This window comes from Rhagoletis pomonella, unplaced genomic scaffold (genome assembly GCF_013731165.1).
Source record: "Rhagoletis pomonella isolate Grant_MI unplaced genomic scaffold, Rhpom_1.0 Rhpom_scaffold_02052, whole genome shotgun sequence".
Classification (NCBI taxonomy): Eukaryota; Metazoa; Arthropoda; class Insecta; order Diptera; family Tephritidae; genus Rhagoletis; species Rhagoletis pomonella.
This window is the reverse complement of record NW_023460606.1, coordinates 7295-34442: the sequence shown is the minus strand read 5'-3', so window position 1 is coordinate 34442 and position 27148 is coordinate 7295. Positions and strand designations below refer to the sequence as shown.

General features: G+C 38.2%; 5 protein-coding genes across 5 annotated transcripts; 2 read left to right on the top strand and 3 right to left on the bottom strand.

Moving 5' to 3' along the window:
• Nucleotides 1-1833: 1833 nt before the first annotated feature.
• On the top strand, nt 1834-4178 carry LOC118753020 (gastrula zinc finger protein xFG20-1-like). Its single transcript, XM_036487869.1, has one exon. The coding sequence runs from the start codon at nt 1968-1970 to the stop codon at nt 4077-4079; it is 2112 nt and encodes a 703-aa protein (XP_036343762.1). The 5' UTR covers nt 1834-1967; the 3' UTR covers nt 4080-4178.
• Nucleotides 4179-4370: 192 nt separating this feature from the next.
• On the bottom strand, nt 4371-7527 carry LOC118753019 (thiamin pyrophosphokinase 1-like). Its single transcript, XM_036487868.1, has 3 exons — nt 6007-7527; nt 5404-5907; nt 4371-5338 (listed from the first exon to the last, which is right to left on the bottom strand). The coding sequence occupies exons 1-3, from the start codon at nt 6269-6271 to the stop codon at nt 5214-5216; spliced, it is 894 nt and encodes a 297-aa protein (XP_036343761.1). The 5' UTR covers nt 6272-7527; the 3' UTR covers nt 4371-5213.
• Nucleotides 7528-7611: 84 nt separating this feature from the next.
• On the bottom strand, nt 7612-9530 carry LOC118753018. The gene is made up of 6 exons (XM_036487865.1): nt 9075-9530; nt 8952-9020; nt 8787-8849; nt 8645-8707; nt 8397-8572; nt 7612-8336 (listed from the first exon to the last, which is right to left on the bottom strand). The coding sequence occupies exons 1-6, from the start codon at nt 9392-9394 to the stop codon at nt 8080-8082; spliced, it is 948 nt and encodes a 315-aa protein (XP_036343758.1). The 5' UTR covers nt 9395-9530; the 3' UTR covers nt 7612-8079.
• Nucleotides 9531-13179: 3649 nt separating this feature from the next.
• On the bottom strand, nt 13180-14704 carry LOC118753016. Its single transcript, XM_036487863.1, has 6 exons — nt 14314-14704; nt 14191-14259; nt 14014-14076; nt 13867-13929; nt 13622-13798; nt 13180-13561 (listed from the first exon to the last, which is right to left on the bottom strand). The coding sequence occupies exons 1-5, from the start codon at nt 14610-14612 to the stop codon at nt 13672-13674; spliced, it is 621 nt and encodes a 206-aa protein (XP_036343756.1). The 5' UTR covers nt 14613-14704; the 3' UTR covers nt 13180-13561; nt 13622-13671.
• Nucleotides 14705-19271: 4567 nt separating this feature from the next.
• Nucleotides 19272-25454, top strand: LOC118753017 (zinc finger protein 423-like). Its single transcript, XM_036487864.1, is given in 5 exon segments — nt 19272-19563; nt 19635-20507; nt 20509-20787; nt 20855-23977; nt 23979-25454. Coding segments are annotated over 4 exon segments (4695 nt in total). The 5' UTR covers nt 19272-19563; nt 19635-19667; the 3' UTR covers nt 24432-25454.
• The last annotated feature ends 1694 nt before the right edge of the window (nt 25455-27148 follow it).

The window sequence follows — 27148 nt, the reverse complement described above, 5'->3', positions numbered from 1 at the left end:
AAGCATACGATTTCGAACTCGCGTAAATGTACATTTGCTAAATGCGAGCATGAACGCTCTTCGAAAACATATGTTCGAAAGTGCTAAATGTTGCATTTTAAATGCAGCAAAAACGCTGCATTAGTCGCTATACATAATACCAAGTAGGATACTGGTAGCCATGGCTACTAAACCAGCAACTGGACACCAATCGCCATACATATTGGGGCCATTAATACGCAAAAGAAATGCACTGAAATAAGTCGTTTCTATTATTTCTGTCGCCAGTGTATGTGTTTTATGAAAAACATTTCTGATTTTTTTAATTTTTCGTTCGTAAGACATTAATTATTTATCATCTAATATTTTAATGATTAATAATTAGGTCTTAAGATTTTATGAAAATAAAAGAAAAAAAAATGTCTTAAATGTGTCATTAATGAAAGCTTTCTAATCATGCGTGAGAGATCAGACTTGACGAATTTTTACATCAGCTGTGAATAATCAGGAATGATAGGCAAACCTGTCAGACTTGATGTGTCATGAATGATCGGTTATTACATCAAATTTGACTGCACATTGCTGACTTATATTTCTATCAAGGTTGATCACTCATAATTGTCGAAGATTTACATCACTGATGATTCAAATCTGAATGCCGAACTCAATGGGAGTGAGCAGTCTAGCAATATGCCAAAACGTATATGCTAGAAGGAGATGAAGCATCACACGTACACGAAAGTTTCCATCAGATTTTTCACACTGCCCTTTAAGGCCCGTCCACATAGAACTTCGGCGTTGCGTTGGCGTTGGCGTCGCTTCAACAGCTGACTATGAATACATGAATTCAAATGCAGCCGTCCACATAGCCAAAATTCGACAACGTTCACGCCAACACAAAGCAAAAAGATGGCCAACTCTCAACTTTTCGCGAGCGTCGCTCGTCAGCTGTTGCAAATAAATGAAATTATGTATGTATAAATAATATTTTAATCAAGCGCGGGCAAGAAATATCGTTTTTAATGCAATTATTGATATGAAATATTAATTTATCTATCGTTAGTATGTTAATTTAGTGGCCCGAGCATTCGCTGCTAAGCGTTCATTGTAGCAAGCATACTTTTAACGTGCGTTCTGTCAAACCAACGCCAATGCCAAAACCAACGTGAAAGTTCTATGTGGACCGGCCTTTAGAATTTGATAGAAACTTGTAGGTAGCCAGCATGATTCAATAATACAAGGTTAGATAATTATTGACAGCTGCGGTTTGACACTCCCTTACAAAAGGTTGCGTTTGCGAAGGACAGAGAAAGGGCAAGAATGCAATCCCTTGTTGCGAAAATGGTAGTAGAAAAGTACGTAAAGTAGGCAATTAGTAGTGAAATTCCTTTTGTAAATTCTTAAGTATTTGCAGGAAATCTGGCATTTTAAACGAAATGTTGAACGTAATATTTATATATCTACGTGAATTACGTAATTTATATGCTATTTAGCTGTATAAAAACTGCAAAATGACTCAAAATTAAAATAAGACTACTATGAGATTGATCCAATCCAATGCTTATGTTTTCATCAGTTAAATATGCTTCATATGCATATACAAATAAACATATTGCACAAAAGCTTATACTTTTATTTCACAACAAAGCTACACTGTTTCCATGTAAATTTGCAAAGAAGCAACACGGTGCCACCGCTAAGGGAGCGGTGCGAAAGAGACAACTGTCAATTTATCGAACCTTGTATTATTGAATCATGGGTAGCCAGTGACAGAAATCTCCATCAGTCTTGCCCATCAAATGATTTGTCAAATGATAGTCACTGTTCTTGCAGGGCAGTTTGGTACAACCAAAAAAAATAAAAAATAAATTCTGTGTGAAATACTTGCATAGTGCGAAATTTGTGATAGAAAAAAATTCTTCAATAATTAAAAAGGAATCCACATTAAAAATTTTCACACTTTTTCGTCAATTACACATGTCTCAATAATGTCGAGTTCATATGGTAGTAGTGGCAGCAGTGGGCACAATGATTTCGCCAATCCTCGATTGGAGTCGCATATGACGTTTGTGTGTCCAGAATGTGGAGTGGAATTCGAATCACAGCAGGACTGGCGTCGCCATTTAAATGAGGAGCATGATTATATACACAAAACACCAGCAGATTTCGATTTTAAAGAAATTAGTGAGAGCTTCCATGAATGTCAAGTTTGTCATAAATGGGTTGCCAATGCCAATCAAGCCATTGCACTGCTCCAATACCATCGTTTTCTGCACTTGCCATTTAACCGTACGTATCGTTGTCGACATTGCAAAGGAGGATTCACACGTAAACGAGCTCTTTGTGAACATCTCTACCGCTTCCATAGCCGTCAAATAATTATGGTAGAGAAAATGCGGCAAATAGAAAGTGAGACAACCACCAACGTAATCCAAACGGCTGAACAAAAGTTGCTTCGCGATCCACGTTTAAATCGGGAATTCTATTTGCGTTTTATTTGTCCACAATGTGGCAAGAACATCGATAGATACGAACAGTGGCTTAAGCATTTAGACACACATCCGTCTACCTCTCATGATTTGCGAATGCATCGCATCTCCGGCTCACGTAACCACTATTGCTTACAGTGCCGCAAGCTGTTGTACACTAATGAACAACCGAAATTGCAACGTCATCGTTTTACTCATCTGCCGTTCCGGCTGTTCTTCAAATGCACTTTCTGCATGGTAAAAAAGTCTTTCAAATCGGAAATCTTTCGACATTTCGTTTACGCTCATCCCCGACATTTCAATGAAGCCAAGTCCTATATTAAAAAGCCAGTTGAATGGGGAGCGAAGATAAATGATCGTCTTAACACTGAATTAGATGCAATACTGAGGCGATATAAAGTAATAGATAGCACCGAGGAGATGGATCCAGCTAATGATAATAAGCGTGGGAGGCAGCAGAAAAAGCAAACTTATGCAAGTGAAAAGGCAAGACTAGCAGCTAAACAACAAAGATTTGAGCAAGAACAAAGACAAAAGAACAGTGAGTGTGCTGATACTGCAATCCGTCGAAGTAACGTCCGAATAATCAAGGATAATGATAAGGTATCTAAGAGTTACACAATAACTCCTACGGAATCTACAACAGAAGATGATTTTGAAGAACTATGTGCTGATGTATTCGAATCCATTGAGGAGGAATCACAGCCCATGGTCCATAATGGCGCGCAAAACAAGAGCGATGCCATAGTTGAAAACTTTAAACAAGAAAAGAGAGATGAAGAAGAAGTGATAATATGCATTGAAATAGATACAGTCGACGATGATAACGATCCTTCCACACAGACAAACAATTTTATTTGGTCACCGCCGCGAAAACGTTTAAAATTATGCCAATCGGAAACATCAGCACATTCTACAAAACAAACAGCAGTCCAGAGTCATGGCCATAAGTATAATCTTCCAATAGCCAATAAATCTAACAAGAATGCATTGCTGGAGGAAAACATTCACTATCTCTGTCCTGAATGTGGCTCAGAGTTCAATGAACAATCAAGCTGGCGCAGGCACGTCTTTACCGAGCACAATATAGAAAATGCAATTCAGACAAATTTTCAAATGCTTGAAAATCAACAGTCCTACCTTTGCCTCGACTGTATGGATGTACAACATACCACGAAGCATGCCGATTTGCAACGTCATCGCTTCATGCACATGCCATTCCAGTCATATCTTAAATGTAAATTTTGCTCCAAAACAAAATCCAGCAAACCTAAAATGATGCAGCACTTGCAGGATTGCCATGTCTGCCAAGGTAATAATTCCACAAACCAAGTAGTAGAAGGTGACAGTAACAGCGTCGACGTATCGGCAGAACTTTATCCGTGCAAATTGTGTAGCAAATATTTCACGACAAAAGAACGATTGCAGTTACATCGCACTCAGACATGCGGGGTGCGAGCAAATGGTCTACAACGAGCCACTCCAGGCGGAAACACCACCAGCCAAAATAATAATACAAATGCCGCCATAGCAAACAATATGAAATTATTGGCACATTTGAAACAAGCACATGCACGCATGAAGCGTATGCTGGCCAACGACACAAACTGAATTTTGTATTCTTAAGAACTAGAATTAAATTTCAATGTTTTTGTTTACGTTGAATTTATAATTTTATTAAAATAAAGCTGTCTTCTCATATACATACACTTCAGTCGTACAATTACTTCCAATTAGACGTTCTTTATGTAAAATTAGCTAGTGCAACTTACTTGCATATGGTAAATAATGCATGTATGTAAGGGGTAATAATTAACAATTTTAGTTACATTTCTTATTTTATATTATAAGGGCGGTATTGTCACTTGCGAAGCGAATGAATTTGGCGAAGCGGACGGTTTGGCGAAGCGAATGGATAGGCGGACGCAACTTAAATATGCATTAAGAGTGTTCGCTTTTACCAGCTTGTGCAAGTTCTTCGCATCGCGCACACTTTTAATACCTTCTCTGCCTTTTGATTCGCTTCGCCAAACCGTTCGCTTCGCCAAATTCAATCGCTTCGCAAGTGACACTACCGCCCTAAGTATGTTTGAAGCCGCTTGTAAGCATACGAGTTTTATTCGACTATAAGTCACCTTGCCACTAAGTAACATTTTTAAGAATTTTTATAGAATCTCACAAACGCATGAAATCGTGGACTTGTGTTTAAAAATTAAAGGAAAAATGTACACCATTATTCGTCTTGGACCCTTCTCTTTGTAACAATTGGACAATATTTTGCGTTATCGAGCTGACAAATGGCACAATTTTTCTTAAACTAATATTTGCTAGTGCAAAGAAATTAATATCCCAAACCTATTGTTTTCGTTTCTGCCAAATAAATGTCGCATTTTGATGCCCCTTTCTCTTTTATGAAATGCTGGACAAGGACAAGATGGCAAAAACATGCCCTTTTACAGGGTTGTGTAACATCAAACACATTTTGCGCAATCGCAAATAATTATCTAATAGATAAATATTTCATTGAACGCAACTATAGATCATTACTCATCAGACGCAACATGCTTTCCTAAGATCTTATCAGACATTTCTTGAAAAAAAAAAATACCATGGAACGTATTGCAGTATAGCTTTCGCAATTTAAGTTTAACTACTTACATAACTAGGAACAAGAATTACCTACCTGCTACACTACATTAATATTTATCTACTAAGCCTAACGTGTCATTTGAAGTACTACTATTGTTAGTCATTTTGTGCCCATAATCCCATAGACCAAATTAAACCACTATCTGTTTCTATGCATACCTCTTGAGCAGCATAGGTATTTGATGTGCTAACCATATGACCAAACTCCATAGGTGATTTCGCTGTTTAGGATTGATAAAAAGTTGTATTTATAGAAAAGCTTTTGCGTTAAATAATCGATACATACATAAATTCCATTTCAATCCTGTAGTAGTCACTGAATTCGCTCTACTACCAACCGGTATCAATGCGCACCAACGTTGACAGTGGACTAGTTCTTTTGGTATTATAATTTTGTGTTTACCCGGCAGAAGTAGCCAGCTCAAACAAGCACTACTCAAGAGATATATGTTAAGTAGATCGCTTTGTAATTTGAATAAAGTATTTATATTCGCCATTATCTGATCTAGACGGCCTGTATTCTCTTGAAATACAATAACTTCCTGTATGTCTTCTGATTTCATCTGTGGTTGCAAAAATCGTAAAGCTTTTGTAAAATCTGTCTCGTTCTGGTTAGGTGTGTGTTGGTATTTAATATCTGGTGCACTAAAAAGCTTCCTTGTTTCTTCTGTAATGGAGTCGAAATCTCCAGTTATATATTCCGGTAGCTTTAGTTTCTCTCCCTCACAATGCATATGCATGAATTCATTCCAGTGATTAGCGCCACCATCTATTAGGCAACGAATTTGTGCTGTGCAAAAGTTGTAATATATATTTATAAAGCAACTTATGTACATACGTAACTATAAATATAGATATGTATGTATAGTTTTTAATTGATCATATTTACCATTTTGCCATATTTTTTTAACTATCGGCGGTGACACTTGTATTGGCCGGTTAAGCACGATACAAGCGTAACCACTCCCCACTGTATGACAGCCTTTTAGCAGCTCACTGGTTCTCCAAAGGCACACCTCGTTGGTATCGCTATTGCCGCTTGTGGTTGTAGTGTTTCCTCCATTTAAATTCATTGAAATCGGAATACGTATCGGCCGTCGCAGTGTAGTTTGGTGCAATGTGCAAAACAAATCAGAAAATCTGGCAGAAAACATACGATCGAATGCAGTAAAGTTGCTGGTCGTTGCAAATGTGACAATCGCAGGGTCGCCCCTTTAATTTCGTTCTACTAAATGTGTAAATTTTGCTGATTATTTTTTATTATCTCTTAATATTTTGTTTAAAAATACTTATTTCCATATTGTATTTCTAAAATTAAAAAAAAAATAAATGCTTGCTTGGTCCGCTTGGTCGTGTAACTTTTGTTTTTATTGTAAACATTGTAGTAAATAAGTATAACAGTTAGTTATGAGGAAGGGTGGCAACATAATTCAAAATAAAGAGCGTGTCACACGTGACAATGCAAGATTTTTCGAAGTCTGTTATACTGATAAATTGTAGAAAAAACTGCGTAGGCAAGGAAACCTATAGCTTTTTGACGTTCGGAGTCGTCGTAGGAAATATGAGGACCCCGAAATCTATTATTTACTATTTAGTTTTAATATATTTTTTAATGAAGAAATTCTGAAATAACTTTATATGTATTGTGTGATCGCTGCTGCAATTTTCAAATTTCGCCTGTTTGAGAGATCTGCTGAAATTATTTATATTGCCAAGAGTGTTCTCGTATTCCGGGCCCAGGTGGTTCATTTGGTGATATCTTTTTTCTGCTCGATTTGCCCGATTTGTTATTTTTACAAAAATAGTTTTAAAACAAGCTTTCCAAATATGAACTAAACGGAGCTATAAATACGAGTTTTCCAAATATCTTGACTTGCGCCACCTATCGGCAAAATCGTTTGTGGAATTATTCCTTTAATGTAGATAATATATATTATAAATATAACCTAAATCAGACCATACATAGGGTTTCGACATATTTGAACCCGATGCCACCTTCCAGCAAATTTTTTTTATGAAATTATTTCCCTCCATGTAGGTGATATATGTACATAAGGGCTGTGGCAACCGTCTGAATGCTGTTGTGAATTTACAAATTCACCGAAATATTCAAAAGCAAGAGCATGTACACAAGATCCCGATCAGCCCTAATCATTCCAAATATGAACCAGATCAGACTATAAATACGGGCTTTTCAAATATCTCGACTCCTGCTCCATCTAGCGGACTAATACCTTTCATATTGCATCGCCATCTGGTTCTGAGCTAAGTTTGAAGTTTCGAGCTCATAGGAAAGCTGGTGAAACATTTATTGCAAGATTTAACCCAAACAAAGATACACGTTTTTTTCTCAAATTATTTGTGACACCAAACAATCATCCATGTTCTACTCAAAACTGACAAATATTTCGGAATATTTTACGGAAAAATATTTATTAGTCAAACGCATTGTTAAACTATAAACTGTAAATTCTTTCAAGAAAATAAGCGTAGCTACACTCAGTATGTACATACATATTTTATTTACAAAATGCAAAGTTTCTTGAATTTGGGTTATAGAATTTCAAATCTAATTCATGTACCAATGTACCCTTGTAGCTGTACATATAACAAAGTTTTATATTTGTACCTAAAATCTTGTAAGAAGTTAAATTTTTATGGGGACATGCACGACCGCTAGATGAAAAAATATATTTTTCGTGGAATTTAAGCAAATTCCATCACTGAATCAGAGTGGATACGATCGCAGCATAAACTTGAGTACATCCGCTCATATCAAATAGGATTCTGTGGTAGCATTTCTATTGATTTCAAGAAAATCGCAATACGAATGTATTTAGAATAGGCCAGAAAAACCAATTATTCAAAGTTATACAACTTATAATAAACTTATGCACATACTACAAGGAAGTATACTTCCGGTACGTCCTAAAAGATGTATGCATGTTCTTTAACTGTTTTACTATTTTTGGTCTGAGAAATCTGGAATCAGAGAAGTTTTGTCTTCGTGGCATGGTTCAGGCATGTCAAGGTCATGATAGTTGCTTGGCGTGGTGGAGAGGCCTTCCTCTAGATCCTTTTGGCGAAACCAACGCTGGAGGGTAGAGACGTGGGGTAGCGGATACCCTTTGTCATACAAATATGTATATGCCACTGGCCCTGCTGCGTATAAAGATAATGCGCTGGAAATGTCATTCCATGACCATTTCACGTTTCGATCTATGTAAAATAAATAAAATAGTTACATTAACTTTCTACCAAGAAGATTTCAAAACATGCCTGGAGAAATCATTTTACGCATTTGATTTTCGGTAAAGATTTGTTTAAAATTATTTTGGACAGCATTCGCTATGTTCAACTGATGAGCCAAGTCCCTGTTTTCCGCTTTCAATTTTTTCACCTCTCTCTTCAGTTCGTAGACATCCCTCCCCATGAGGGCCTCCATAATAATAGGTCTGAAAGTATGTATGCAGGTAGTTGTGAAAGCAACAAAATAAAAATGCAAACGCCCAAAACCAATCACTTACTCTGTTTGCGTTTGGCAATCTTTGGCGGGTTTCTTAGTTGCAGCAGTTAAAGAAACGTATGAACTATTTATATCAAAGAAATAAATACATACGATTTTTAAATTTTACAATGAATGGACTTCAGTATTCAATACGCACTTACTCTATTAACATTTGACAATTTTTGACGATCTTTTCTGTTCCATTAGTTAAAAAAGGGGATGGGCTATTAAAGAAATATTTACATGTTATAAATTTTATAATTAATACATTTTATACGTGTTTAAAAACAATTCATTTATGTTAAAAATTACGAGTTCTCAGTTACCTTGCCTGTGAGAAAATTGGTGAATCCAGTATTTCTGGGGCTTGGGAATCAGAAGTACCAATATCCGACCTGTATTAAAAATTGATATTTCAAGTTCATAAAAGTAATAATTCTAAAACTTACTCCAACTGGGCATAATATGAATCCGTAAATAAGTTACCATGATCAGATGGCGTCCAGTTAGAGTTGGTTGTTGTTGTTGCTGTAGTGTTGGGACATTCCGATGGGGGAAATGGTACGGCTTTTGGCAACAACTGTGATCTCTTCCCACCGCCTATCATATCCGAACGCGAAAAATGATCCACACAAACACTGTCCTTTTCTTTAAAATGTACCCCGCAATTTTTTCCCCAAAGCAACCGTTGGGACTCCTCGGCTGGAACCCGAAAAAACGGCCCCGTTCCGCGTTCCCTTCTTTTATGGCAGATAGCACACCGTCCCATTTTTCCTTCAATTTAATTTTCACAACTCACAAAGCAAACTAGACTTCAAAGATAAATAGGGATGCGAACTAGGGATGGAAAAGTCGATTCTAACTTTAGTCAAAAATCGACTTATCACTGAAAAAACTCGACCTTTTTTGGAATCGGCTTTAGTCGCCTCGCGACGACTTTTCGCCTTTTTTTTACTAACAGTAGCTACACACGACGAGCATATCCGCGCACATGTGCGCCAACATGCTCGCTGTCATTTGCTACAGACGGCGAGCGGCTCATAAGTGATTTTGTACTCAAAGCGTAAACATGGAAAGGAAAGACGCGGATGATGCAATTGAAATACTTATGACTTAGGATTTTTTATGTATGTGTTACTTAAATTTATTTATATTTTACTTATATGTATGTACATACATATACATATAGTAATTTAGCCTAATTTATCAAAAATTCAATTAACGCACATGGCTTGGATGCATTTATCCGCGATGTGCACACTGCAAGCATTAACACAAAGTGAGGTTGTTGTTTTTGTTTCCAATGCGATGCTCGCAAACCACGCTACAAACGACGAGCATACTCGTTGAAAATCAAAATTTTTTGATTTTTGGCGAGCATGCGCGCAAACCGCCATACAAACGCCGAGCATGACCCGCAAGCCGCGCATGTGCGCGGATATGCTCGTCGTGTGTAGCTACTGTTAGGGCCCGTTTTTCAGTGCCAGTTTAAACTTAGATTAAGTAAACCGAGTTTAAATTGGCTGACATTTGATTGGCTGATTTTAGTTTAAACCAGCCAGATCGAGCGTTTAATCTTAAACTCAGCTATAGTTCTATTAATAGGAGCTTTAGTACTACCTCGGACATTGAAGTGCAATCTCTCAAGCAGAGACGGGCAATCAATCCTGCCTGTAGCAATGTCAGATATAAAAGATATCGCCAAGAGTGTTCTTCTGTCTTTTAAGGAACTTGAGCAATTTGCACTTGGAAGTGAATTTCAGGCATTGCCTGAATAAAAGTACTTGTTCAAATATTTTGTGCAAGAACTATGTAATAACGAAAAATCTGGTACCCTGCAAAAATCGTTGGACCATGTAGTCTACTTGTGGTAAATTGGAGTACTTACAAAAGTGTTCCTCTGTCATGCTGTAGCGGACCAACTCGTGTCTCTGCGCCAGCTTATTGTTTGTTATCCGATCACTGCTCGTGTTTTAACGAAACGTGATTGAAGTTGAGCATTTGAAAGCACAATTGCATGTCTGGCTGTAGCTGAACGTGTAGAGATGCTCGCTGTTAGTTCTTAGCTCCCAGCACATTCGGGTTCGAATGCCGTCAGAGGTAACATGTAATTTTTAAGTTTTCTCTTGGTTTTTATTGATTTCGAAAAAGCATTTGAGAAGTGAAGAACAAAAGAGTGGACAAACGAAAAAATAAAACAACAATGCCATTGTTAATATGTTGGAATAGTTTTGTGCTACTCCGATGTAATGCAGGGATGGAGTATATGGTCCTGCCCTAGGACATCGCAATGTTAATTGGACCATATTTTTTATATGAATTGTGGTTAATTTTGGAGTACTCCTTGGTCCTTCGGGAGTACTCTTTACATGCATGCTTGGAGTAGTCGCGATTTTTGCAGGGTAGTAGTTCAAAACACAACAAGCTTTTACAGTGTGACAGAGTTGTTCTTCATTTTACTTGGTTGGCCTTTTTTGGAAAAGGGTTTCTGCAAATATGGGTACATGTTCTTGACAATATAGATATTTTAGAATAAAAAAAGGCGAACATACTGTAAAATGCAAAAACTTGTGAAGTTGAAATACCGTAAAATCTCGGGATCCCGGGATTAGAATTTTTGAACACCGAAATCCCGGGATTGTTAAAATGCTTCGGGATTGAATGCCCTAGTTCTGACTAAATCCTGTAAACAGGACTGCTATTGGAACAGACTAAATATATATTACTTTTTACTGTATGAGTATATGTAAATTCAAAACTTTAAAAACGTTTTTCTCGAGTTTAGCTTTTTCGAGTTATGATACTATTGAAGTAAATGAGTGATATTTATGTTAATAGAAATGCACATCAGACCATCTTAGGGCCGTTACTTTTAGAAAACGTAAAAGGCGTCTTATAAAATTGTATTATTAATTAGTCTGTTCCTTTGAACTTCGGACTAAAACCTGTGGAACCAAGGCGCATCAATTACAGGCGATAGCGATAGAAGCTATGCTTCTTCTTATGAGCACGCTTGTGTCAAATTATCGTCTATTTTGCTTTATTTACATATCCGCGGATACATACACATATACGTATATATACCCTGCAAACAAATGCTCCCGAAATCTTTCAGTATCGGAAATTTGTTACGATTCTTTTAGAAATCTGTAAAGAAAAACATATGAAGCGGTGGACAAGAACTAGTAAAAACTTTCTGTATGATTTCTTAAAGAAAATTCTTAAAAAAATTGTGAAACCTTTCAGAATTCTATGAAATCCTGGTATGCAGGGTATACATATACATACGAATATGAATAGATAAAGAAGATGTTGATGACACAAGGAGTTCATACCAACGGTAAATGTTGTTTTTGTACGATTGCTACAACCTGTAGTTGTTGAATCATGTGTGGAACTGTCAAACTACAATTCTACTCTATCAAGTGAGAGTAAAAGGAGAACAGATCCAGAAGTGCACGGGAACGCAAAAAGCACTATTTCCTGTAAAAACGTCAGTCGGTTTGTTTACATGTCATTTGAACAACACTGATTTAACTGAAGTATCACTAACTAATTATTGAAATCTATACATATTCAATCATTTCTTTGTTTACTTCCATTTTTTTTTTACAAATATAAGGTTCTTTGCTTTCACCGCTTTCGGTTTTTGTTTGCACATGCAAATCAGTTGATCGTTTGACACTTTTCCTGAATTTACAGGAAAAAAAACTCCGGACTAAATCCTGTAACTTCTGACTAGGAACAGTTGCTCAGTTACTCTCTCAAAAGTGTTCCCACTTACAGGTTTTATGTCAATAGGAACGACTTCCTGTAAGTTCTGACTAAATCCTGTAAACCGGACTGCTATTGGAACAGACTATTTATTTGCTTTCACCGCTTTCTGTTTTTGTTTGCACATGCAAATCAGCTGATCGTTTGACACTTTTCATGAATTTACAGGAAAAAAAAACTCCGGACTAAATCCTGTAACTTCTGACTAGGAACAGTTGCTCAGTTACTCTCTCAAAAGTGTTCCCACTTACAGGTTTTATGTCAATAGGAACGACTTCCTGTAAGTTCTGACTAAATCCTGTTAACCGGACTGCTATTGGAACAGACTAAATGTATGATTGCATCTTTGCAGCTGAACATTTAGTATATATTTGTATATAAAATCGAATTGAATTTCTTATTAACCGACTTCAAAAAAGGATGAGGTTATCAATTCATCGAAATATTTTTTTTCTTTCTTTTTCTCTTATGTACAACTTTCTTTTATGTACAACTTTTGACCAGGTTAACCGATTCATAAATATTTTCTTTGAAGGAAAGGATGTTCCTCAGAGGTGGTCCCATACTAATTTGGTTGAGATACGATCATTGGATCAAAAAGAAATTAACAGTGCTCTTAAATTTTAATGAGAATTGGAAGTCGGGTTTGTTTTTTGCTTAAAAATTATTTGATTTGAAAATACTTTTCTACAGAATAATAATATTGGGGTGAATTACTGATTCCATCGTAGTCCGATTTTTTGTGAAAACTATGCAAATACCATCACTGAATCAGAACAATTACAATCGTAGCGTACACTTTTAATATGATATGCCCTAATAACCTACTATCAAAGTCATAAAATTTACACATATACAAGGTAGTGTAAAAAGATGTAAGCATGTTTTTCAAGTTTTAGTTACGAGTATTTTTGGTCCGAGAAATAAGGAATCAGGGAGGTTTTTTCTTCGTCGCATATTTCAGGCATTTCTAGGTCACGAAGGTCGTTTGGCGGAGTGAGAAGTCCTTCCACTAGATCGTTTTTGTGATACCAACGCTGAAGGGTAGATACATGGGGTAGCGGATACCCTTTGTCATACAAATGTGTATATGCCGCTGGCCCTGCTGCGTGTAAACATATTGCGCTGGAAATGTCTTCCCATGACCATTTCACAGATCGATCTATGTAAAATAAATAAAATAGTTACATTAACTTTCTACCAAGAAAATTTTAAAACATGCCTGGAAAAATCATTTTACGTATTTGATTTTCTGTAAAGATTTGTCTAAAATTATTTTGCACAGCATTCGCTATATTCAACTGATGAGCCAAGTCCCTGTTTTCCGCCTTCAATTTTTTTTACCTCTCTCTTCAGGTCAAAGATTTCCTTCTCCATGGGGGCCTCCCTAATAGTAGGTCTGAAAGTATGTATGTATGTAAGTTCAAAAGTAATAATTCAAAGCAAAATCCCTCGACAACCACTTACTCTGTTTGCGTGTGGCAATCTTTGGCGTTTTTTTTAGTTACAGCAGTTAAAGAAAGATATGAGCTAATTAAATTAAAGAAATACATACGGTTTTTTAAGTTGTTCAAGCAATACACTTCAGTATCATATCCTTTAAGATGCACTTACTCTATTAACATTTGGCAACCTTTGACGAGCTTGTCGGTTCCATCAGTTAAAAAAGACGATGAGCTAATTAAATGACAGAAATATGTATGTTATAAGTTATATAGTTCAATACACTTTATTTAGTATACGGGCTTAGAAATAATTTTCAACTTTGTTAAAAATTAGTTCTTCACTTACCTTGCCTGTGAGGAAATTCCTGAATCCAGTATCTCTGGGGATTGGGAACTTGAAGTAGAAATATCCGACCTGTATTAAAGATTGACATTTCGAGTTCATAAATATAATAATTTTATAACTTACTCTAACTCGGCATAACATGATTCCGTGAATAATTTACGATTATCAGATGGTGTCCAGTTGGAGCTGGTGGCGCATTGCGATGGGGGAATTGGTATGGCCTTTGGCAGCAAGGTTGATCTCTTCGCTCCGCATATCATATCCGAACGCGAAAAATGATCCACACAGACAACATCTCTTACTTTAAACTGAATCCCGCATTTTTGGCCCCATAGCAACCGTATAGACTCCTGGGATGGAACCTGGAAAAAAGGTCCCGTTCCGCGTTGCACTCTTTTAAAGCAGAGAGCACACTTTCCCATTTTTACCACAATTTATTTCTATTTGTAATTTTCACAATTCATAAAGTAAAGTTATTGTTTATATACATATGTTTGTAAATCGCATAGCATAAATTACAGGAGGGATATTGAAAAAAAATCGATGCAACGAAAAAATCGATGCAACGAAAAAATCGATGTTTCGCTGTTACCATCAGCAAGCTTTCCTTCAAATGAAAATATGGCTGTCAAACTATTGAATTGTCTGCAATAACCCCACGTCTCCATTTTGGGGTACGGTTTAGTACGTTGCCGATCTATTTCCAGGTATTGCGTCCAAAGGGGTGACCCGATCTAAAAAAAAATTGCACACACTTGTAGCCAAGGGTCTAAACATTATTTTAACACCCACTTTTGTAATTTTTGGTCACTAATTTATTTACAAATTGGGTTAGAAATATGCCCTTTTTTGTAAAATTCGGAAATTAGCGTAAATTTATCACTCCTATTCTCCTTAAAGCAGTCACTACAGCAATATATTTTTATATTCTCCTTCACTTTACACTTTACTCGATGAGTTATAACTTTCTTTATGACTTTAATATTAACCAATTAATCACAATTTATTAAATAAAAACACCTTCAAAATCATTCGTCTGACTTTGGTTGCATATCCAAATTATTTCAGCTGTCAAACTCCAAAATATGCAAAAGAATGAGAGACAAAAGGAAATAGATATAACCCTGTAAGCATTAAAATTATACAAAGGTGTTCTCTGCAAAAGGTGTTCAGCTCCTTTTCTTCGCAAACCAGAAAGGAGAATTCTACTGCCTGAGGGTTATAATCCCTAAGTGCGGTCGAAGGCCGCCTACGCAGAAAAGTGTTCTCTGCAAAAGGTGTTCAGCGCCCCTTCTTTGGCAACAAAGAAAGGAGAATTCTACTGCGTAGGGATTATAATCCCTAAGTGCGGCCGACGGCCGCCTACGCAGAAAGGTGTTCAGGCCCCCTTCTTTCGGCTGATAACCACCTTGGGATAACTTCTTTTATTTAAAAACTTCACAGATTCTGTTAGTTGTGTTATATTCCACTTCAAACTGCTCAATTTCCCTAGGTAAATGCTGTTTTTCGCCCATTTTCAAACGGTTCCCCAGGGGTCTGTGGGAGGCCCCGAAGGGGGGAAGGGGGCGGGGGGTGCGACTTTTCGTAAAGTGTGGGCTGTCCCCTTTCGAATGGAGGGGGTTTAGGGAGCCAGGCCCCCTCCCCTCCGCCCCCCTACCCCAGAAACGACCTGCAAATAACTAAACATTTCCCTCATTTTGTACTAAATGTGTGTTAACATTGCCAAATTTCTGTTTTAACTTTATCCCGTTTTCTAATGTGCACAGTATATACAGTAATAAACCTTTTCGCAGTTTTTCACCTTGCACTATCGTCTCAGCGAATCGACCGCAGAAATACTATGAACCAAAAATACAAGATCACGTCTTCTTCTTACTAGCCCGTTATAATCGCATTTAGGAAAAAAGTTGGGCGACTTTGACATTAGTCGTTTTAGAATAATTTAACACAACGAGATGATTTATTCATGCGTTCAACAATTACGTGGTTTTTTTTGTTATCTTCGTTGTTTACTTCTTACAACAAAGATGGCGTCGAGATTTCGACAGCTAGAAAATAACTTTTCTTTCTTTCGGGAAGGCGTGATCTTGTGTCTTTCGTTCATGCAGAAATACCATCCTAGAATGTCAGCCCAGCCAGCAGAGAAACGTACTTTTTGCCGAAAGTGCAGTTTCGTACATTTTTCGTATCCGAAAACGTTCAGAAAACGATTTCCAGAAATGTCATCATCTTATTTCAAAACAATAATTTTAAAATATTTGTTCAAACTGAGCATTTGAAAACATGTATACGTCTTCGCCAGTAGCTGAGTGTGCAGAGAAGTGTGCTACAATTTATTAGCTTTCAGGAGGTCCCAGGTTCGAATTCCGTCACAAGCAACACATTAAAATTATTTATTCAAATTGAAATAATTGCTGAATGTTAAAATTGTTTTTTTGTTTGGTTTTCTGTAACTATGAAAAAGTTTCTGTGAAGTTCATAATGAAATCGTTTTCAACGAAAAATTGAGTCAGACAAATTTCAGGAAAACAACCGAAAGCGCATCCGTTTTAAAACCACTTTCGATAGTTTTCTGCACATACGTTTCGGATGAACACTGTAGTGGGAGGATTGATCTGAAAAACGTCCGAAAACGGTTTTTATACGCAATTGTTTCCAATTTCGGACACGTTTCCGGATATTTTGCTGGCTGGGAGGGTTTTTCTATCCGGTCAGGCGATGTCAGACTCGAAATATTTATCGTTTATATACCCTCTGTCATCAGCGACTTTAACGCGCACTACGATCTTTGGCATACAATCCTGTGAAAGGATCATAGGGGAACACACTTGGCTGAGCAGATAAGACGATTCGACATTCTGCACAATGATCGACAACGCACCCACCAGGATTATGGGTAGCTGCTGAAGCTCGCCAGACATAACAATTGTCAGCGCTGGCCTGATATACAGCATATCATGGCGACCTATGCCGACCTAAGAATCAGATTATCTGCCAATAGTTATCTCGATCGATAAACCTGCCGACTTTGCTTCCGCGGAACACCGGATCTATATCAACTTACTAAATCTGATTGGAAAGGCTTCGCAGAATTTACTGAAAGCACCTTCTCTGCACTCCCCACACCACCCGACGTTCACGTAGGTGAGCGTAAGTTCCACACTGCTGCTGCAGCTTGCTTCGTCAGGTCGATCCCGGTAATCCCCGCAATATGGAGATTCGGCAGCTTGTGTACATACATAAGCGGTAGAAGTGGGAAGAGCATCTGAAGACTTGCACCTTCACCTCTGGTTTGAGTAAGCTTTGGTCAACCGTGATGTCACTTTCTAATCCGACAAAGCGCGACGACAGAGTCGAAATATCTTTCGGAGAGTGCGCTTCGCCGTATCCGGAGCGATGCGCGAGCAATTTTAGCCGGCAATTTACATTGCATCCTCCGGCGGTCAAAGCGAAACGTAGAGTTACCAGAAGGCTGCTCAAACTGCCAACAAAAGTGCGCCTCTTGTTTTCACTTGCGGTGAAGTTCAGGTAGCCATCGGAGAGGCGAAAGCCTCCAAAGCCATGGGACCCGACGGAATATGCTTGTTTATGCTGAACAATTTTGGGTCATTCAGGAATAGACTATTTAGCCAAGGTTCTTAACCTGTGGTCCCACTGCTCAAACCGGGGAAACCAGCCAACAAAGGAGAGTCTTATAGTCCGATAACCCTCCTTTCCCCGGTAACGAAAATACTAGATGCCTGGCTATTCCAGTATTTTGCAAACCAGCTGACCCCAGCGAGGCATAAGTATGGTTTCCGTAAAGTGCACAGCACAACAACAGCACTTAACGCCATAAACACTCAAATAACACGTGGCCTAAACCGCAAGCGCCCCTGTGAGAGAACTATACTGGTAGCGTTGGATCTGTCAAAGTCACTCCACGCTACTAGAAGACATAGAGGACTCGTCTCTCCCACAGAGACTCAAAAGGTGGTCGGCGAATTATCTGAGTGGTCGACACTCGTCAGTAATGGTTAGAGACAAACAGAGTAACCTAATAAAGTAAGACAGGCGGTTCTACAGAGTCGTGTTCTTTCCCCATTACTGTATAATTATTACATTTCCAATCCCCTTAACCACCAGAGTGAGTCTCGATTGTCTCTTACGCTGTCAGCTCTTTACGAACTGACGGACGAAGTCCAGACGTCCATAAAGCAACATCTGGACCCAACAGCATATCGACAGGCAGTGAGCGGCATTCACAGGGAGTCGGTCTCAAGTTACGTAGATTTCAGACTGTTAATGCCGCTCTGAGCACACAACCACCTGACGTGCTTCGCCTGCCTCGGGAGACTAGAACCACAATAGCCCAACTTTGCTCTGTCTACTGCAGCATGTTGAACTCATACCCGAGCAGACTACATGCAGATGTGCCCAATGAGTGTCCGACATGCGGGGAGACACCCCACGACTCGAAACATCTCTTCTCTTTTTCTTTTGTTGACATCCTAATGTTGCGCCACTTCGTCTTGGATGACATTCTCTTGTACTAGTGTAGAGACAAAAATATCCAATCAGCTGATCAATCAACACCGCCATATATTGATGCGCCTTGGCTGTTAACTTCTGACTGAGAGATGACCTCATTTACTCCCTTTTTTGTCCTCTCAATAGTCAGAGAACCGAGTACGGGATCGATTTCCAGTAAAATCTGACTAAGGCCAATTTTTAGATGACCTACTTAAATAGAGATTTTCATTCATTTAATCTGCTCTTAAATGGCCAATATTGGCTATTTAAATTTGAGATATTTAACCCTGTGTTTGTACCAAACAACCAAGATTGATTGGTAGGTTGTTTAATCAATTTCAATTTATTTTAATCAATCCCACCAAATCCAATCAAAAACAATCAGCTTTTCAGCTCAAAATGTAAAATCCAACTTAGTATTGCTGCCTTGTTACGTTGTGAAAGTTCTGACTCGTTATTATAAACATTACATTACGTTGGTGTGGATTTGGTTTTTATTTCAAGTACTAAACAAGCACTGAACATCCCCAGAGTGAAATCAATTTAGCGTCGCCCGTGACTGAACGCTCCCGGTACACCGCCAAGCAAAAAAAATGGTGGAAATTTCTTTCGGTCCTTGTCAGGTTTGAGGAAAGTTTTTTCAAATTTAATCGCATTTTACTATGCTAGTGTTTTTGAAATTTTTCGCCAGGTCAAACAAGTTTTATAAAATGATATAGTTCTTATTGCTTTGAACTATATTGCCTGATAAAAGTAGTCCGAATCCGTCTGTGAAAAAACTACTACCGTGGGATGGCTGCAATTTAAAGCGAAGAATAAAAGTAGAAAGGGAATCAGCTTAAATATATGTAAAAGACAAAAGTGAGTAACCAGAAAAAATTGACCGATACTTCTCTAATTAGTGGGATTGTATCTAACCAAAATATATGTAGCTCTTTAGAAAATCTGCCGGAGAACCTAAAAAAATGGACCAGCTCTTTATGTTTTCAAATGAGTATACTATGGATGATAGTGAGGATGCTGCGAAGCGTAGCAACAAAGAAGACTCAAAGATTAAAAACGAGCCTGAAGACATCGAAGATGATGGTTTGGACGAAGATAGCTATATAATGCCAGAATCTCTATTGCAACAAATGACGACTACGCCGGATGCGGATGGCGAAGACGATAACACAATTTTTAATTTCGGAATTGAACCATCTGTGGATAAACTACAGCCGTCGGCTATATCGAAACCATATAGCACGAAGAATCCTCAAGATGTAAACGTTAATTATGATATAGCCATAATGTTCATTTGCCCATGTTGTGGTGAAGAATTCGATACACAAATCGCTTGGAAGAGTCACATAAATGGTGTGCACGAGTATAATACCCGCCGCGGATTAAATTTTGTACCAATAGACAAATTGTACCATAAATGTCTGGAATGCAACAAGCCAATTGCAATGCATGCAATGGAAAATTTGTTGAAACATAAATTCACACATTTGCCACACCGGTGCACAAAATGTAAAATCTGCCATCGTTTGTATAAGTATCGACAGGACTTGATTGTCCATCTGCGATTGATGCATCGTGATGAAGTGTTGTCCCTGAATGCGAGTGCAAACAGTGAACCAGGCAGCAGCAGTTACAACAATAGCCGTACAACTACACCGCCTTTGACTAATGCACGATTAGAGATCAGGGATATCAAAGGCAATGCAGTGGACATATTTGAAAACACTTGTGACAGCGTCGAAGTGAAAAACGAACCGTTTGATCCCGATGACCCAGATGGCGAAAACTTATTAGAGCAAGCGAGAAAAAAAATCGAAATTACCAACCAGCTCAATCCTGGAAGATGTACTCAGCCGGGGTTCAACCCAGGTATCCGATCAGCGTCAAACTAACAATGGGAATACCAATGAAAGACAATGTGAAAAGAACATAAAATATATATGCCCTGTTTGCAGCACTGAGTTCAGAGTCAAGAATGATTGGCTTGAACACGTACAAGAAATGCATAATTTCTGTTCTATTCGTGGACTAGGATTTCAGCAGCGTACTAACGCGTCTGTAGAATGCCGCGAGTGCAAAAGGGTAAGTACTCACAATTGGGATGTTAGGAGTTCGATTTGTTACTATAATTCTTTTTAAATCTTTTAAGGTTTTGTCTGATAAATCAATTGAACAACTACAATTGCATAAGTTCTCGCATCTTCCTTCAAAAACATGGCTTCGCTGTAAGCTTTGTTTGCGCGCATTTAGTAATCACAAGGATATTGTAAGACATTTGCTTAATCAGCATCGTCTTGATGATGAGTTTGAAGAAGAAGTCGGCGATGACAGTCGAGATTTTGATCCATACTCTGCTCAAGTGAATGACCATGAAGATGATCAGGTTCCAGCTAATGAGCAACGAAAGAACGAGGTGCGAGATATTTATGAGACGCAAATAGATTATTTATGTCCAAAGTGTGGCGAAGAATTTTTACAAAGGAAATTTTGGCGAAAGCATATAGTCAAAGAACATGGTTATACCGATTTAAAAACACTATGCTTCGTGGTATTGAATGAGCATCAACTACAATGTCGATTATGCGGCAAAATAATTACAAATGCCTACGGTGTACAAAATGCGCAGCAGCACTATTTCACCCATTTGCCACACAAAGCTTACATACGCTGTCGTATATGTGCGAAAGCTTATACGGATCGCAAAGGTTTAGTTAAACATTTGCGCAAAGTGCATCATATTAATCCCAGAACGGCCGCAGCTGCAGCTGCAGCAATCGCTGCCAAAGCTGGTAAGATTATACGGCCCCAAGCAACATTCCAACCGGTGCGAAGAACACCTACACCGGTGATAAGTTCACCACGCAAAGCGCCAGTTAAAGAAATCGTTCGGCATCACGGCGTAACATATGAGATACAATTCTTGGATGAAGACAATAATGATGAGTCATATCAAATGCAAGAAACATCGACATCATATGATGGTGGCCGCGGTGAATTCAGATACGATGATAGTTTTGCTACACCTACAAAACGCCACGTGTGCGCAGATTGTTATTCAACCTTCAGTACGGCCCAAGCGCTACAAAAGCATACAAGAGAACAGCATGACTTTAAGAAGCCCTCACAAGCCTATGTTTGCTCGTTGTGTTTCTGTACTTTTGAGTCCGGTGGTGCATTGCATGACCACAAATTAAAGCATCATCCAAACAAACCTAATATTACCCATGCAAGCGAAAACAATGACAACGACGACTTGCTTTTGATACCTAGCGGAAATGAGGACGTAAAATCCGACTATAACACTGGTGCTGGTACGCAAGCAAATTTCGAACAATATTTTTGCTATCTATGTCCCGCATGCGGAGAAGAGTTTAAGACGCAATATGAGTGGCGTCGTCACATCAACGATATTCACTACTTCGATCGACGCCAAGAATTAAACTTTCGACAAATGGATAAGTTCAATTTTCAATGCTTGGAGTGCAAGGAATTTGTTAACAGCGCTAAATTAAAAGGTCTGCAAGACCATAAATTCCGTCACTTGCCGTTTAAATTGTACATAAAATGTCGCCTCTGTAGCACATGTTACAACCACAAACCCAACATGGTCACGCATCTACGTATACGCCACAATTTGATAGATCCGCGTGAGGCGCAAAATCGCAGTCCAACAATGTCGCCGTTACCATCACCATCACCGCAAATGCGTTTTAATACAAGCAGTTCATATGATACGCCTTCACCATCATTTACTCATACGGTGAACACCTTCCGACCCATGACAAGTGAGGATATTCACTCAAATCACAATGCAGTAGACCATGAATCCATTACCTATCGCTGCCCGCAATGCAATGAACCATTCGACACACATGCCTCATGGCGGCAACACATTGTCTCCGCACATGATCTGAACAGTCGGCCGGGATTAAATTTCCGACAGTTGGATGCACACCACTACATTTGCTTAGAGTGTTATAAACGTGTAACGGTGACACATACAAAGGGTGCAATTGGCCAATTGCAGTCGCACAAATTCCGCCATTTGCCGTACAAATCCTTCTGTTGCACTAAATGTTATGGACAGTTTGTTCGCAAGCAAATGTTCTTCAAACATCTAAATCGTCATACCAATAGGTGCCCAATGATGGGAAATGAGCGTATACCGAACTTTGACACCAAAGCTAAGAGCTCCTCCATGGGCTTAATGCGTGCGATTGGAGCTCCGGGTGCTAATCCCAGCCCTGGCAAGCTTCTTAACTTCTCAATAACATCCAAGGAAAAATGCCCCTACATCATACAATGCCCACAGTGTGGTATTAAATTTGAAAAATGGCATCCGTGGCGTGAGCACATTGAAAAAGTGCATGCTCTACATAGTATGGCATCACTTAAATTCAAGAAGATCAATGATCATTTGCACATTTGCATCCAGTGTAAGGAACGTGTATCAGGCGCAAATTTCGTAAACCTACAAACACATCGATTTAAGCACCTGCCTTACGGCACCTATCTCCATTGTCGCTACTGTGATGTGAGATATTACTATATGATCAATATTATCAAGCACATGAAGCAAAAGCATCCCAATCATGGCATGGAGCAGCTCGAACTGCAGTTGGAGAGCGCAGATGGTAAAGATGCTGACGCATCGCCGGTCACAATCAGCATGGAGGATGAAAAGGAGTGTGTGCCAAAAGTGGAGTATGCCAACGCTGCCGATGATGAAAGCCAAAGGGACGGCGACGACAAAGCTGTGATCATTGATGATGAAATGGAAAATGAGAACGATAATGATACCGAAGGCGAGGACGAAGACGAAGGCGATGAGGGAAGTATTAAGGAAAACTTTATGGAGTATAGGTTCGGTTACGAGTCCTCGAAAAACCCATATATTATACAATGTCCACAATGTGGTATTAAAAATGACAATTGGTATAATTGGAGCGATCACATCGCTCAGGTGCATTCATTGGGTGATCGTGAGCAACTAAACTTTACGAAAATATCTGATTGGTTGGACGAGTGCACCGAATGTAAGGAACGAATAAATTCCACGACTATTATAAATCTACAAACTCACAAATTGAAGCATTTGCCACATGGCGCTTACCTGCATTGTCCCCATTGTGATGACAAGTTTGATTATATTGTACATATTGTTAAACACTTGAATTTGAAGCATCCAGAGCATGTGCTAAAGCATAGCGAAAAGTTAAATGACGAAGTAAGTAATGACATGGCAGATAACGATAATGATGCGAAAGAGAGGGGGGGATGAGGAGGAGCCAAATGTTGTAGACGCGAAGAGTGGTATTAATGCAGAAATTGACCTGGATGGTGAGGTTGATGAACAAGATGATGAAGATGATGATGACGAAGATGATGATGAGGAGGAGGATGATAATGATAATGAAAACGATAACGATAATGATGAGAACGTAAGCAGCGGGGACGTTGCGGAAGCAATGGATATTGATGATAAGAGTGAAGATGATTTTGAAGATGGTGAGGATGATGATGAAAATGATGACGACGACGTCGATGATGATGATGACGACGATGATGAAGATGGTGACGATGACGAGATTGAAACCTATGGTACTAAAGGTAATGTAGCAGACACAGCTGTCGATAGTGAAAATACAAACACAGAGGCGCCGCGAGGTGTAGTTGAAGATATCGAAGAAACTGTTGAATCAGAAGAACAGTTATTACTGGGTTAATTTGGTTTTCCCCTACCTTTCTTCATTTTCATTTATTTAATCTTATACATAAATAGTTACTGAAAGTCATTCATAATTGCCCAAGTGGTTATTTTTAGAGAAGACACACTTTAGAATTGTGAATACATTCTATAATTTATTTTATTTTTTTTTTTAATAAATCGGTTAACTATTTTGAGTCACCTAAAGCAAGTGTGTATGAAAATCGAATCTTAAACGAAAATCAATTTTAAGCGCAATGTAGGACCCACTACGCAGTGGTAAATTTGACGATTTGGTTTTAACTGAAAAGTTTTCAAATAATTACCATCATGATCAATGTTGAAGAAGCAATTCATGAATTGATATGAAATATGGTAAACTATTAAAAATAAATGAGATTAATACATAAGTACATATACTTAGCATGCAAATTCGGTGTTCGCGTGCAATTTAAATAGATAGTCAACCACCAAAAAGTTGCATATCTTGAGGAAAGGTGTTACAGGTTTGAGTGGATAGCGTCGTCAACCTGGAAGATTATGGCATTTATGTAAATAATTTTCTTAGGTATCATAGGACCATAGAATCGACGCTACCCAGCTGTGGTTTAAACGTATGCACAGGCCCCTATTACGAGTTGCATTCGATCGTCGACTGTGGTCGAAAGTGCTGATCGAACGAATATAAAAAGGTGGTAAAAGAAATTTTAATTAATACACAAGAGTTCTGTTTGAACGATTCGTCAGAGGATGAGACCTTAGAAAACTGGTCAGGAGCAGAAAACGTTTAAGAGAGTTTAAGTGCAGTCATTCGAATATATTTTGACATACAATATATTTAAGAAATTTTGTGATGCAAATCGATTGATGATGACCATGATTTTGTACTCAGAGATCGTGCCAACAGCCTATTGGGATTTTCTTTCATATGTATGTAAAACTAGACTTTCGGGCTTGTGTTTACTATTCACGACGTTAGAACTGCTTGAAATTATTGCAAATTGTTTAAAATTAGTGTCTAGCCGCCAAAAAATAAGGAAACAAATGCAAAATCATACTTTTTTCACAATTTTCTAACACTTCGCTGCACCAACGAAAGCAAAATTCTGTTCGACAGAAAATTCGATACTCAACGAAAATTTCGCCAGCGAAGATCGAATGCAACTTATAAAAAGAGCCACACTTTTATTGTCTAAATAGATTTCATAAAAATTAGCACTCGACATTAAGCAACTCGATATTATGGTATTTTAGGCGCTACATATTTTTGTGTTAATAAATAATATTCATTGTCCTGCAGCTTATAAATTTTATTTAATCCATTTGCTTAAATTCCTTTAGGCAGGAATCTGTTAATCAATTTCTTAACAGTAAAAAAAAAACGTCGAAGGTATTAAAAGTATAGGTAATAATTAAAGAACCTTTTTTGTTAAAATTTCAATTATTTTCATTTAACATTTTAAAATAACATCAATAAAAATCTTTCAAAATAGCATATTGCTTATTGGCTATAGCACGTGTGTGTGACTATTTTGGTATCTATTGTATTATTATTTTGGCGATTTAGTGGAATGAAAACAATATTGAAAAATACAAAATGATCATGCATGAATTTTAAATTAGCTTCAATAAACAAAAATTACGTCTTCAACTAAAATAACATTAATTAATCTAAGAATCGCTGTTTCATTGAAGCACTTACATACATACATACATATATACTTAAATGCGAAGCAGCAAAAGAACAAACTTTCTTTGTTAAGCCACAATTTGTGTTAACTATAAGTATCTTGAATATCTTGAGCATGATTATGACCTACTTATGCTAATGTACAAGGAATTAATAAAATATCTATATATTACATAACGGTATAACGCAATATGTATTAATTGTATACAAAGTATGTATACCGTTACTTTAATATAAAAAGGGCCCAAATGATTTTTCTTTTTTTTTTTTCAAAATCAATTTTGCACGAAGGACAATAGATTGCTTATTTTTCTCGCTCGCTCGAGGTCAACATTTGTTTCCTCTTCGAAGAAATATAAGGAAAAGGGACTCCACCTACTTAGAGTAGGCTTTCCTCTAACACCACCACCGGGTACCGCTTCGAATACTCTCTGGTCTGGAAATCTCACATCAATACTTTGGTATGGTATGGAATGGTACTCATATTGACGGTTCTCGCCGTCACAAAAGCGTTCAAGGCCACACATTTTCCGCAAAATCTTTCCTTCGAAAACTGGCAAGGATCGTCCAGGCTTCCACTCCATACATATGTACATATATTAGTTGAAATGGACCTGATTATAGGCCCTTGGTCGAGGAAAACCCAAGTCATTCCGATGCCCAGAACCGGTTTTATCAAGAGTTACCCTGATCTACGTTGACGATTGCTCGATATTGGGCCGGCAATGGCATTGATCGCGTCCCCACGACAGTCGGGTATATTTAACCGGAATGACCCAGGTTTACAACTGGCCAAGGACTGTCACTCCAGCATCATCCCCCAAAAATCCTGTTGCAGGAACAACAGGACCCATGTTCGATGGTAAACAGCTAAACTCTTTTTACCACCTGGACGATGCCTAATAGACCTCAGGCATACACGTTGATGGCACACCAGTCTAAATTATGCTGTACCTGTTTTGATCACCGGGGAGGTATAGGACGCAGTAATAGAAGCTACAGACTTATCAGAACACGACACTGCGGGCATCAACGGTATGCCTACT